At 43.9% G+C, this 13451-nt stretch overlaps 1 protein-coding gene across 4 annotated transcripts in view; it reads left to right on the plus strand.

Annotated features, from left to right (window-relative positions):
• The window catches only part of GNPDA1 (glucosamine-6-phosphate deaminase 1), a 94524-nt gene that overhangs the window by 57738 nt on the left and 23335 nt on the right, over positions 1-13451 (plus strand). For all 4 annotated transcript variants that reach the window (XM_069764042.1, XM_069764043.1, XM_069764044.1 and 1 more), the window contains exon 4: positions 2435-2617. In XM_069764042.1, the coding sequence (XP_069620143.1) occupies positions 2435-2617 (183 nt within the window). The remainder of the gene's footprint in view (positions 1-2434; positions 2618-13451) is intronic.

Here is a 13451-nt window from a genome sequence, read left to right on the forward strand (position 1 = left end):
GGCCTGCGAAAGGGCTGGTATATCCTACGTTTTTCCTCTGGAAACCCCTTTTTTTTTCATCCGAAGCTTTTTCCAGAATATCAAGGATGGGTCCGAAGACCCTACCCCCCTAAAAAAAAAAAAAAAAAAAAAAAAAAAAAAAAAAAGGGATGGGGCATAGTTTTGTTTTTAGAATGGACATTGCCAGACCAGTTTTTTAGCCATATGGCTCTTCTGGCTGCATTTGATAGACTGGCCCCTAGCTATAAACCTAACCGACTCTGCAGTAGCATCTGCTAAAAAACCAGTTGCTAGTTTTAATAGAGGAATTGCTTTAATAATGGTTTCACTAGGGGCTCTAGCTGACAACCGATCTTTCAAGTCCTCTACCCACAAATGCATAGCCCGCGCCACAGATGTTGCCGCTATATTTAGTGCGGATTACCGCCGCTGAGCTTTCCCAGGCCCATCCGCCATACGGTCTATTGGCTCCTTTAAGTTAGAGGAGTCCTCGAATGGAATGGCGGTTCTCTTAGAGACCTTTGCAAGAGGAATGACAATTTTTGGGATGTCCCCCCAGTCCTTGACTTCTTCGTGATTGAAAGGGAGGCGGAGCCTAAAGTCTTTAGGAATTGATCATCTCCTTTCCGCTTCTTCCCATTCTTCTAAAATCATAGAATGAATATGGGCATTAACAGGAAAAACTTTGAGGTCTGAGAACGCAGTCCCCCAAACATTTTATCTTGAACTGACTGGGTAGACCCAGGTTCTTCAATTTGCATAGTTTGTCTAACTGCTCCCAAGAGTTCCTCTATATTATTAGACGAAAACAGATATTTTTTTTTTCCCCTCTCTCTGGAGGATCTCTGCTTAACTCCTCTTCCTCCAGATCGGATTCAAAAGAGCTGTCCTCGGATGACAGATCCAGAAAAGACAGAAGAATTGGATCTCTGTGGATCCTGGGGGTCAGATTGGATGGGCTGGGGAAAAGCGATGCCAGATATCGAGGCCTGCACCTCCTCTCTGACAATGGCCCTCATATTTGACATCAGAGAGGCCTGTTCTTCTCCCACAATACGGCAAGGAGTCCTGAAGTTTTATGGCACAAATGGGACACTTCCTGCACTTCCCGGGTTTCTTAGCCACAGATGCCTAAAATACATAATATATATGTAGAAATAAATATCCCATGGGGCTATATGCCAAGATTCTGAGGGAGCAGGCTTCTGTCTGGAACTCACATGTGTCTGGGCCTCCTGCATCTCGGGCTTTGCATTATCCTCCATGTTGCTGGATAAGACCCCCCGGCCCACACATACCTTTTTATTTTGTTGCCGCCATATCCCTGCTCCCAATGCTCATGGAGTAGGAGACGCTGACCCCTGCTGCCGGCCGCAACCCGGAGGTGACGCGCGACAGCCCGTGAACTAGAAGTGACCTGAGCAGGAGCACGATGCGGAAATGCACTGCAGCCACGCCAGTCCTCAGCTCCGAGATGTACTGCGGCATCATCCCCCAGACCCGCATGCTAAGGTCTCTTACCCAGCAGAGGCGCTATTTGCAGGTACATCAGGATCTTGCGTCGAGGGTCGAGAGCCCTCCCACCCCCCCCCAGGGGGAAGCGACCCTAAACCAGGAGGAGCGCTACACCGGTTAGTGCTGAGGGACCTCATACTCGGGTGTCAGCTTAGCAGAAACTTTCAGCGGGAAGGGAGAGGCTGAGCCCCCCCGATTCTCACTCTCTGCACGGGATAGACTGAAGAATCTCTCGTTGTTCCCATCCACAGTGGGACCGGAAAAACACTGAAGGGTGGAAGGGGGAGGGTCCTTTTTAAACTCTCGTGGTTTCCTGTCCCACTATGGATAAGAAGGACGTCCTCCATGGTGCTGTCAGGTGGTGACCTGGAAATAAAGGTCACATGCTGCTGTACATGGTGGGATTTTTTTTTTTTTTAATTAAGAACGCTGCAAGAACTGATGGCAACGTTTTTGCTACTTTTTTGTATGTGCTCATTGTTTTCTATGGGTGAAAAAACACTGAAATTGACATGCTACAGTTTTAAAAAAACAAACAGTAGTTTTCTATTAGTCGGGGAAAAAACAAACAAATGTGTGCAGTAGTTATGAGCGAATATGCTCGTATAAGGTGTTACCCAAGCATGCGCGTATGGTAGCCGAGTGTCTTCGGAATGCTCAAAGTATTTTGAGCACGCCGAAGACACTCGGGTAGCACCCGATCATGCTCGGATAACACGTTAGTGCTTCGTGTGTGTGTGTGTGTGTGTGTGTGTGTGAGATTTCTGAAATCTCATTGCTTTTGCTGGTACCGTAAAAAGCTGCTTTTAATTTGCATAAAATTTATTTGGCTTTTTTCCACATTTTGAAAAATGTGGAATATATACACTGTACATGTGTGGGACTATGTGAATATAATTTTTTTGCTTTGACCTTATAGGATTACCCAGGGAACATCCTGAAAGCTATCATTCCTTTATGTGGAATAACTTATTTAAGCACATTGATATAATTCCCGAGAATACTCACATCTTGGATGGAAACGCTCCAGATCTTCAGACTGAATGTAATTTATTTGAAGAAAAAATTAAGGCTGCTGGAGGAATAGAACTATTTGTTGGAGGTAAGAAAATGAATCTGATTGCCATTGACTATGGTCATTAGACTGTAAAGGGTGAATTTGTGCAATTTTTCGAGTATTTTTATTAAGCATTCAACCTATGATTATGTGCATACATTAGTACAGTAGAGTGTTGACAGGAAAAAGATTGCATAAGAAACCCACGATTTTTCTGCATGTGTCGTCTTGGTCCGTTTTTTCTGTGTGGTACGAGAGAGCTGCCACTAGCCAATGTATGGATCTGTCTTCTTATGTCTCCGTACTTCTAGTGGGAGCTGAAAACTGTTGAATACAACCCCTGGCAAAAATTATGGAATCACCGGCTTTGGAGGATGTTCATTCAGTAACATAGTAACATGATTAGTAAGGCCGAAAAAATACATTTGTCCATCCAGTTCAGCCTATATTCCATCATAATAAATCCCCAGATCTACGTCCTTCTACAGAACCTAATAATTGTATGATATAATATTGTTCTGCTCCAGGAAGACATCCAGGCCTCTCTTGGACCCCTCGACTGAGTTCGCCATCACCACCTCCTCAGGCAAGCAATTCCAGATTCTCACTGCCCTAACAGTAAAGAATCCTCTTCTATGTTGGTGGAAAAACCTTCTATCCTCCAGACGCAAAGAATGCCCCCTTGTGCCCCCTTGTTTAATTTTGTAGAAAAAAAAGCAGATCACAGACATGGTACAAAACTAAAGTCATTTCAAATGGCAACTTTCTGGCTTTAAGAAACACTAAAAGTAATCAAGAACAAAAAATGTGGTAGTCAGTAATGGTTACTTTTTTTTAACCAAGCATAGGGGAAAATTATGGAATCACTCAATTCTGAGGAAAAAATTATGGAATCACCCTGTAACTTTTCATACCCAAAAATAACGCGTGCATCAAATTAGATCTGCTCGTTAGTGTGCATCTAGAAAGGAGTGATCACACCTTGGAGAGCTGTTGCACCAAGTGGACTGACATGAATCATGGCTCCAACACGAGAGATGTCATTTGAAACAAAGGAGAGGATTATCAAACTCTTAAAAGAGGGTAACTCCTCACACAATGTTGCAAAAGATGTTGGTTGTTCACAGTCAGCTGTGTCTAAAATTTGGACCAAATATAGACAACATGGGAAGGTTGTTAAAGGCAAACATACTGGTAGACCAAAGAAGACATCAAAGCGTCGATCGGAAACTTGAAGCAATATGTCTCCAAAACAGGAAATGCTCAACAAAACAAATGAGGAACGAATGGTAGGAAACTGGAGTCAACGTCTGTGACCGAACTGTAAGAAACCGCCTAAAGGAAATGGGATTTACATACAGAAAAGCTAAACAAAAGCCATCAGTAACACCTAAACAGAGAAAAACAAGGTTACAATGGGCTAAGGAAAAGCAATCGTGGACTGTGGATGACTGGGTGAAAGTCCTATTCAGTGATGAATCACAAATCTGCATTGGGCAAGGTGATTGTAATGTGCTGCTGCAGTGCTGTATAGAGCAACCTCCACCAGGGGGTGCTGGTTAAGGAAAAGAGGTTGTACACACAGCGCAGCAGCAACAACAACACAGGTAATGAAAGGGAAGTCAGACAAGCCAAGCTCATGCACGGAGATAGCAGTGCGGTACAGAAGGAGCGAGCAGAGAATAGTCGGGGACAAGCAAGTAGTCAGAGCCTACCGGGAACGTGGTAACCAAAACGGGAGACGTAAGACGGAGTCGGGTTACAAGCCAGAGGTCAGAATAAGTCATAAACGGGTGCAGGCAGACAGAGGCAAAAGGAACACTAGTACAAGTATCCAGGTCAGGTGCTTAAACCGTGCAGCATGAACTATACCTGACACTGGCCCACAGGCTGAAGCGGACTTAAATAGCTCAGCCAGCTTCAAAGTGAGGCAGAGGGGATTAACACTCACATGACCAGTCCAGAGATAAGACAGCTCAACATAAACTCAGAACTGGATCATGACAGTGATGATGCTGGAACTTTTGTTTGGTGCCTTTCCAATGAGATTTATAAAGATGACTGCCTGAAGAGAACATGCAAATTTTCACAGTCATTGATGATATTGGGGCTGCATGTCAGGTAAAGGCACTGGGGAGATGGCTGTCATTACATCTTCAATAAATGCACAAGTTTATGTTGATATTTTGGACACTTATCTTATCCCATCAATTGAAAGGATGTTTGGGGATGATGAAATCATTTTTCAAGATAATGCATCCTGCCATAGAGCAAAACTTTGAAAACATTCCTTGAAAAGACACATAAGGTCAATGTCATGGCCTCCGTATAGTCCGGATCTCAATCCAATTGAAAATCTTTGGTGGAAGTTGAAGAAAATGGTCCATGACAAGGCTCCAACCTGCAATGCTGATCTGGCCACAGCAATCAGAGAAAGTTAGATCCAGATTGATGAAGAGTACTGTCTGACACTCATTAAGTCCATGCCTCAGATACTGCAAGCTGTTATAAAAGCCAGAGGTGGTGCAACAAAACACTAGTGATGTTTTGGAGTGTTTTTTTGTTTGTTTTTCATGATTGCATAATTTTTTCCTCAGAATTGAGTGATTCCATAATTTTCCCCTATGCTTGGTTAAAAAAAGTAACCATTACTGACTACCACATTTTTTGTTCTTTATTTCTTTTAATGTTTCGTAAAGCCAGAAAGTTGCCATTTGAAATGACTTTAGTTTTGTCCCATGTCTGTGATCTGCTTTTTTTCTACAAAATTAAACAACTGAATGAACATCCTCCATGGCCGGTGATTCCATAATTTTTGCCAGGGGTTGTAGTAGTCAGATCTTGATGACCTATCTTTAGGTAAATAATAGCTGAACCTACAATTTCTTAAGTCTATGCCTGGCCATCTTAAAGAGAACCTGTCATCAGAATTATATACCCCTAATTAATGGCATGTATGTAAAGGTGATTTAACCTCTTCACCCACGAGCCTGTTTTCACCTTCATGACCAGGCCAAATTTCACAATTCTGACCACTGTCATTTTATCTACTATATAATTGTCTAAGGGTCACTTCCGTTCTTCTGTCTGTTTGTCACGGATATTCATTGGTCGAGGCCTCTGTCTGTCAAGGAAATTCAAGTCGCTGATTGGTCGTGGAAAAACAGCCACGACCAATCAGCGACGGGCACAGTCTGGAAGAAAATGGCTGCTGCTTACTCCCCGCAGTCACTCCCCGGCGCCCGCATACTCCCCTCCTGCCACCTCTAACACAGGGTTAATGCCGGCAGTAACGGACCACGTTATGCCGCGGGTAACGCACTCCGTTACCGCCGCTATTAACCCTGTGTGTCCTCAACTTTTTACTATTGATGCTGCCTATGCGGCATCAATAGTAAAAAATCTAATGTTAAAAATAAAAAAACAAAAAACCTGCTATACTCACCCTCCGTTGTTCGCAGAGCCGGCCGCCATCTTCCGTTCCGGGCGATGCATTGCAAAATTACCCAGAAGACTTAGCGATACCGCTAAGTCATCTGGGTAATTTCGCAATGCATCCTGGGAACGGAAGATGGCGACAGCCGCGCGCTCATCGCCTGCGCCAGATCCGAAGGCGAGTATGTTACAACTACAATGGGCCTTTGGATCCGAAGGGGAGTTAGTTTGTTTTATTTTTTAACCTGTGACATACGTGGCTGGACAATATACTACGTGGCTGGGCAATACACTACGTGGCTGGGCAATACACTACGTGGCTGGGCAATATACTACGTGGCTGGGCAATATACTACGTGGCTGGGCAATATACTACGTGGCTGGGCAATATACTACGTGGCTGGGCAATATACTACGTGGCTGGGCAATATACTACGTGGCTGGGCAATATACTACGTGGCTGGGCAATATACTACGTGGCTGGGCAATATACTACGTGGCTGGGCAATATACTACGTGGCTGGGCAATATACTACGTGGCTGGGCAATATACTACGTGGCTGGGCAATATACTACGTGGCTGGGCAATATACTACGTGGCTGCGCAATATACTACGTGGCTGGGCAATATACTACGTGGCTCTGTGCTGTATACTACGTGGCTGGGCAATATACTACGTGGCTGGGCAATATACTACGTGGCTGGGCAATATACTACGTGGCTGGGCAATATACTACGTGGCTGGGCAATATACTACGTGGCTGGGCAATATACTACGTGGCTGGGCAATATACTACGTGGCTGGGCAATATACTACGTGGCTGGGCAATATACTACGTGGCTGGGCAATATACTACGTGGCTGGGCAATATACTACGTGGCTGGGCAATATACTACGTGGCTGGGCAATATACTACGTGGCTGGGCAATATACTACGTGGCTCTGTGCTGTATACTACGTCGCTGTGCAATATACTATGTGGCTGGGTAATATACTATGTGGCTGGGTAATATACTATGTGGCTGGGTAATATACTACGTGGCTGGGCAATATACTACATGGCTCTGTGCTGTATACTACGTCGCTGTGCAATATACTATGCAGCTGGGCAATATACTACGTTGCTGGCCAATATACTACGTCGCTGGGCAATATACTATGTGGCTGGGCAATATACTACATGGCTGGGCAATATACTATGTGGACATGCATATTCTAGAATACCCGATGCGTTAGAATCGGGCCACCATCTAGTGTTGTAATAATGCTGGAATGCCTCAACAGATCCCACTGATTCTGAGGCTTTCTTTTTCTTTTTCCTGACATAATGTACTTCATGATGGTAGTAAAATGTGTTCAATATGTTCACAAACGCAAGGAATATCGGAAATTTGGCGACCATTCTCAAAATGTTGCAATTTTCAAACTTTTAATTTTTATGCCCTTTAAACCAGTTAACAAATAAACGAGTTGACAAATAACCTTTCCACATGTCTACTTTAAATCGGCACAATTGTTGAAACATAAATAATTTTTTTTTTTTTTTAGGAAGTTAAGAGTTGATAGTTGATCAACGATCTCTCATTTTTCCCAAGAAAATTTACAAAACCATTTTATGTTATTTATTTTTTGAGACCTGATGAAATTTGAAGTGACTTTGAGGGCCCTTTGTGACAGAAAATACCCAAAAGTTAAACCATTCTAAAACTTGCACCATTCAAAGTGCTCAAAACCACATTCGAGAAGTTTATGAACCCTTCATTTGCTTCACAGGAATTAAAGCAATGTGGACTGAAAAAATTAACATTTTCCTTTTTTCCCCACAAACAATGTTTTGGCACCACATTTTTTTTTTTAATTTTCACAAGAGTAACAAGAGAAATTGCACAACAAATTTTGGGGTCCATTTTCTCCTGAATACACGGATACTCAATATGTGGGAAACTACTCTTTGGGAGCATGGCAAGGTTCGGAAGAAAATGCGCACCATTTGAGGTTTTGAACGCAAAATTGGCTGGAATCGAGAGCGGACGCCAGTTGCCTTTGAGAGCTACTGATGTGCATAAATAGTGGTAACCCCTCACAAGTGACCCCATTTTGGATACTAAAATGGTGTGTTGAGCACCTGTTTGTCCCCAGGGGCTTCACAGAAATAACATTGAGCCGTGAAAATAAAACAAAAAAATCAGATTTTAGGTTAACAGGAGAAATTGCACAGCAAATTTTGGGTCCATTTTCTCCTGAGTACGCAGATACCATATATGTGGGGGAAAACTACATTTTTGGCGCACAGCAGAGCTCGGAAGGGAAGGAGTGCCGCTTGGAACGCAGACATTGATGGAATAGTCTTCAGTACTCGTGTCGCGTTTGGAGAGCCCCTGATGTGCCTAAACAGCGGAAACCTTCCCCAAAATTGAACCTATATTGGAATTGATGTATTGTTTTTCTAGTATATGAATGTTGTGGTGTTGTGTAACTCAGAAATAAATGCAGTAGTCCATGGATTAAAAAAAAAAATATCTATATCTATATCCATACACACACACACACACACACACACACACACACACACACACACACACACACACACACACACACACACACACACACACACACACACACACATATACACACACACACACACATACACACACACACACACACACACATATACACATATACACACACACACACTATAAGCCTAGGGTGGAAAATGCAGCAGCTACTGGTAAATGTCAAAAGTAAAAATAGATACCAATAAAAGTAAAATTAATTGAGACATCAGTAGGTTGTGTTTTTGAATATCCATATTGAATCAGGAGCCCAATATAATGCTCCATAAAGTTTATGAATGGCCCCATAAGATGCTCCATATTAAAATATGCCCCATATAATCCTGCATAAAGGTTAATAATGGCCCCATAAGATGCTCCATAGACACATTTGCCCAATATAATGCTGCACAAATGCTGATTATGGCCCCATACGACACTTGCCCCATATAGTGCTGCACAAACGTTATGGCCCCATAGATGCTCCATACAAACACTTGCCCCATATAGTGCTGCCCATACATTATGGCCCCATATAGTGCTGCCCAAACGTTATGGCCCCATAGATCCTCCATACAGACACTTGCCCCATTTGCTGTTGCTGTATTAACCCCTTTACCCCCAAGGGTGGTTTGCACGTCAATGACCAGGCCAATTTTTACAATTCTGACCACTGTCCCTTTATGAGGTTATAACTCCGAAACGCTTCAACGGATCTTAGCGATTCTGAGATTGTTTTCTTGTAACATATTGTACTTCATGATAGTGCTAAAATTTCTTCGATATAACTTGCGTTTATTTGTAAAAAAAAAACGGAAATTTGGCAAAAATTTTGAAAATTTCACAATTTTCCAACTTTGAATTTTTATTCTGTTAAACCAGAGAGTTATGTGACACAATATAGTTAATAAATAACATTTCCCACATGTCTACTTTTACATCAGCACAATTTTTGAAACAAACTTTTTTTTTTCAAGGAAGTTATAAGGGTTAAAATTTGACCATCAATTTCTCATTTTTACAACCAAATTTACAAAACCATTTTTTTTAGGGACCACCTCACATTTGAAGTCATTTTGAGGGGTCTATATGGCAGAAAATACCCAAAAGCGACACCATTCTAAAAACTGCACCCCTCAAGGTGCTCAAAACCACATTCAAGAAGTTTATTAACCCTTCAGGTGATTCACAGCAGCAGAAGCAACATGGAAGGAAAAAATTAACATTTTACTTTTTAGTCACAAAAATGATCTTTCAGCAATAATCTTTTTAATTTCCCAAGGGTAAAAAGAGAAAATGGACCTCAAAAGTTGTTGTCCAATTTATCCTGAGTACGCTGATACCCCACATGTGAGGGGGAACCACTTTTTGGGCGCATGGCAGGGCTCAGAAGGAAAGGAGCGCCGTTTGACTTTTTCAAGCTAACTTTGGCTGGAATTGAGATCGGACGCCATGTCGTGTTTGGCGACCCCCTGATGTGCCTAAACAGTGGAAACCCCCCACAAGTGACCCCATTTTGGAAACTAGACCCCCTAAGGAACTTATCTAGATGTGTCATGAGCACTTTTATCCCCCAAGTGCTTCACGAAAGTTTATAACGCCCGGGCGTGAAAAAAAAAATTCCTATTTTTTTCCACAAACATGATCGTTTAGTCCCCAATTTTTTATTTTCTCAAGGGTAAAAGGAGAAATTGGACCCCAAAAGTTGTTGTCCAATTTGTCCTGAGTACGCTGATACCCCATATTTGGGGGGGACCACTGCTTGGGCGCATGGCAGGGCTCAGAAGGAAAGGAGCGCCGTTTGACTTTTTCAAGCTAAATTTGGCTGGAATTGAGATCGGACGCCATGTTGCGTTTGGCGACCCCCTGATGTGCCTAAACAATGGAAACCCCCCACAAGTGACCCCATTTTCGAAACTAGACCCTCTAAGGAACTTATCTAGTTATGTGGTGAGAATTTTGAACCCCCACGTGCTTCACTAAAGTTTATAATGCCCAGGCGTGAAAATAAAAAATCCTATTTTTTCCTACAAAAATGATATTTTAGTCCCCAATTTTTAATTTTCCCAAGGGTACCAGGAGAAATTGGACCCCAAAAGTTGTTGTCCAATTTGTCCTGAGTACGCTGATACCCCATATGTGGGGAGGAACTACTGTTTGGGCACACGTTGGGGCTCGAAAGGGAAGTAGTGACGTTTTGGAATGCAGACTTTGATGGAATGTTCTGCTGGCATCATGTTCCATTTGCAGAGCCCCTGATGTGACTAAACAGTAGAAACCCCCCACAAGTGACCCCATTTTGGAAACTGTACCCCCTAAGGAACTTATCTAGGTGTTTGGTGAGAAATTTGAACCCCCACGTGCTTCACTAAAGTTTATAATGCCCAGGCGTGAAAATAAAAAATCCTATTTTTTCCCACAAAAATGATATTTTAGTCCCCAATTTTTAATTTTCCCAAAGGTAACAGGAGAAATTGGACATCAAAAGTTGTTGTCCAAATTGTCCTGATTACGCTGGTATGCCATATGTGGGAAAAAACTGTTTAGGCACACGTTGGGGCTCGAAAGGGAAGTTGTGACGTTTTGGAATGCAGAAATGGTCTGCGGTCGTCATGTTCCGTTTGCAGAGCCCCTGATGTGCCTAAACAGTAAAAAAAAACCACAAGTGACATCATTTTGGAACCTAGACCCCCCCCAAGGAACTTATCTAGATGTGCCCCCTTTTTGGAACTAATGTACGCTTTCTTGTAAAGTAAATTAGTAGTGCATGGAGGTGTGGTACAATCTGAAGCAATCCTTCATACACAGGCCAGGTTTTTCGGGGCAGGTGTCGCATTGATAAATGGTGTCCTTGCGTATTCCCCTTTTGTAACACACTCGGCACCTTTTTTGCGGCTTACCTTTTCTGCCGGTTGGCGGGACCACCCCCGGAAAATGCTGGCCTGGTACGATACGAGCACCTTCAGTTCCGGAAGTACTGGGGCCCTCTCCTTCCCTCGTGCCAAATATCAGGGCCTTAACCACTACCTCCTGGAACTGAAGGTACGACGTATCGGTGTGGCGTGCACATCGTAACAGCAGGAAAGCGTTGAGCGTTGCCATTTGTACGATGTGGACGGTCAACTTTTTGTACCACACCTTGGCCTTTCTCAAAGCACTGTATGGTTGGAGGAGTTGATCAGAGAGATCAACCCCCCCATGCTTTTGTTGTAGCCCAGTACACAGTCCGGTTTGCAGACCTGTGTAGAGGTACCCCGTACAGTGCTGAGGGCTCTGCCATCACCATGTATGGTGGTCAAGAGAAGGACATCCCTCTTGTCCTTGTACTTGACCACCAGCAGGTGGTCGCTACATTGGGCCTTGCTCTCACCTTTTCTGAGCATCTGCCGAAGTAGCGTCTTTGGGAGGCCTCTCTGATTTTTGCGCACAGTACCGCAGGCTGCGGTACCTCGCGCAGAGAGGGATTTGTAGAGTGGGATGCTGGTATAAAAGTTATCAGTATAGAGGTGATAACCTTTATCCAGCAGTGGGTGCACCAAATCCCACACGATCTTCCCACTCACTCCCAGGACAGGAGGACACTCAGGGGGTTCAATCCTGCTGTCCTTCCCTTCATACACTCTAAACCTGTGGATGTACCCTGAGGCACTCTCACACAGCTTGTAGAGTTTGATTCCGTACCTGGCCCTTTTGTTGGGTAGGTATTGACGGAATCCGAGCCGCCCCTTAAAATGGACCAAGGACTCATCCACGCAGATGTCCCTTTTGGGCATGTACACTTCAGAAAACTTTTTGTTGAAGTGTTCGATGACCGGCCGAACTTTGAACAGACGGTCAAAGTTGGGGTCATCTCGTGCGGGACACTGTGCATTATCGGAATAATGCAGGAATTTATGGATGGCCTCAAAACGTCTCCGAACCATGGCCATTCGGAATACTGGCGTGTTATATAAAACATCTACACTCCAATATTGCCGCATTTCTGGCTTCTTCACGATCCCCATGTGGAGGACCAGGCCCCAAAACTGCATCATTTCAACTGCGTCTACAGACCAGTTGGAAAATGATGTACCGGGGTTTTGCTCCAAAAATTGACGAGCATACAAATTAGTTTGCTCCACCATGAGGTTAATAAAATCCTCAGAGAAAGACTTTGAAAAAGTCTGTTTCTGTGAGGCCCATGGTGTCAAATTTGATTCCTGATTCTGCCACAAAATCAGGAATCAGTGGCTCGTAATTTTCGGGGGGCGAGGTCCATGTGGATTCCGCAGTGGGGAGCGCTGGTTCAGGAGTGGTGGGGGCTGCCTCATCTTCTGTCCTGGGGCGTCTGCGTGGTGGTTCCGCAGGACCCGAGGAGGAAGATGAGGAGGAAGAGGAGGAGGAGGAGGAGGAGGAAGAGGATGAAGAATCAGAAAAGTAAAGAAAAGTGGGATCCTCTCCCTCGCTATCAGTGTCGGAGGCAAGGAAAGCATATGCCTCCTCCAATGAATAGCGCTGTTGGGACGAGCGGGACATTTTTGTGTGAATATGGTGATTGGGTGCACTTTATTGATAACTGTATGTGTGGGGGGATAGTGATTTGTGCAAACTTATCTGAAAAGAAAATGCTAAAAGGAGAAGAAAAACCTGTAAAAAAAAAAAAAGGCAGGCACAAACTCTGATAAGAGAACTGCGTCACTTATCAAAGTTTGGCGGCTGCGGGATGTGTGTACGGAGGTTGCGCAAAAAGGCTGAGGGGAAAAAAGCGAGCGCGAGAGTTGATCGGTGAACTGCGTCACCAATCAACGCTCGGCGGCTGTTAAATGGGCGCACGGAAGGAGGTGCAAAGGGGGGTAAAAAGAGGGGGAAGGGAGATGGGGGTGGAAGTGGGGATTGGGCAGGGATCAGTGA

The sequence above is a fragment of the Ranitomeya imitator genome, chromosome 4 (genome assembly GCF_032444005.1).
Source record: "Ranitomeya imitator isolate aRanImi1 chromosome 4, aRanImi1.pri, whole genome shotgun sequence".
Lineage (NCBI taxonomy): Eukaryota > Metazoa > Chordata > Amphibia > Anura > Dendrobatidae > Ranitomeya > Ranitomeya imitator.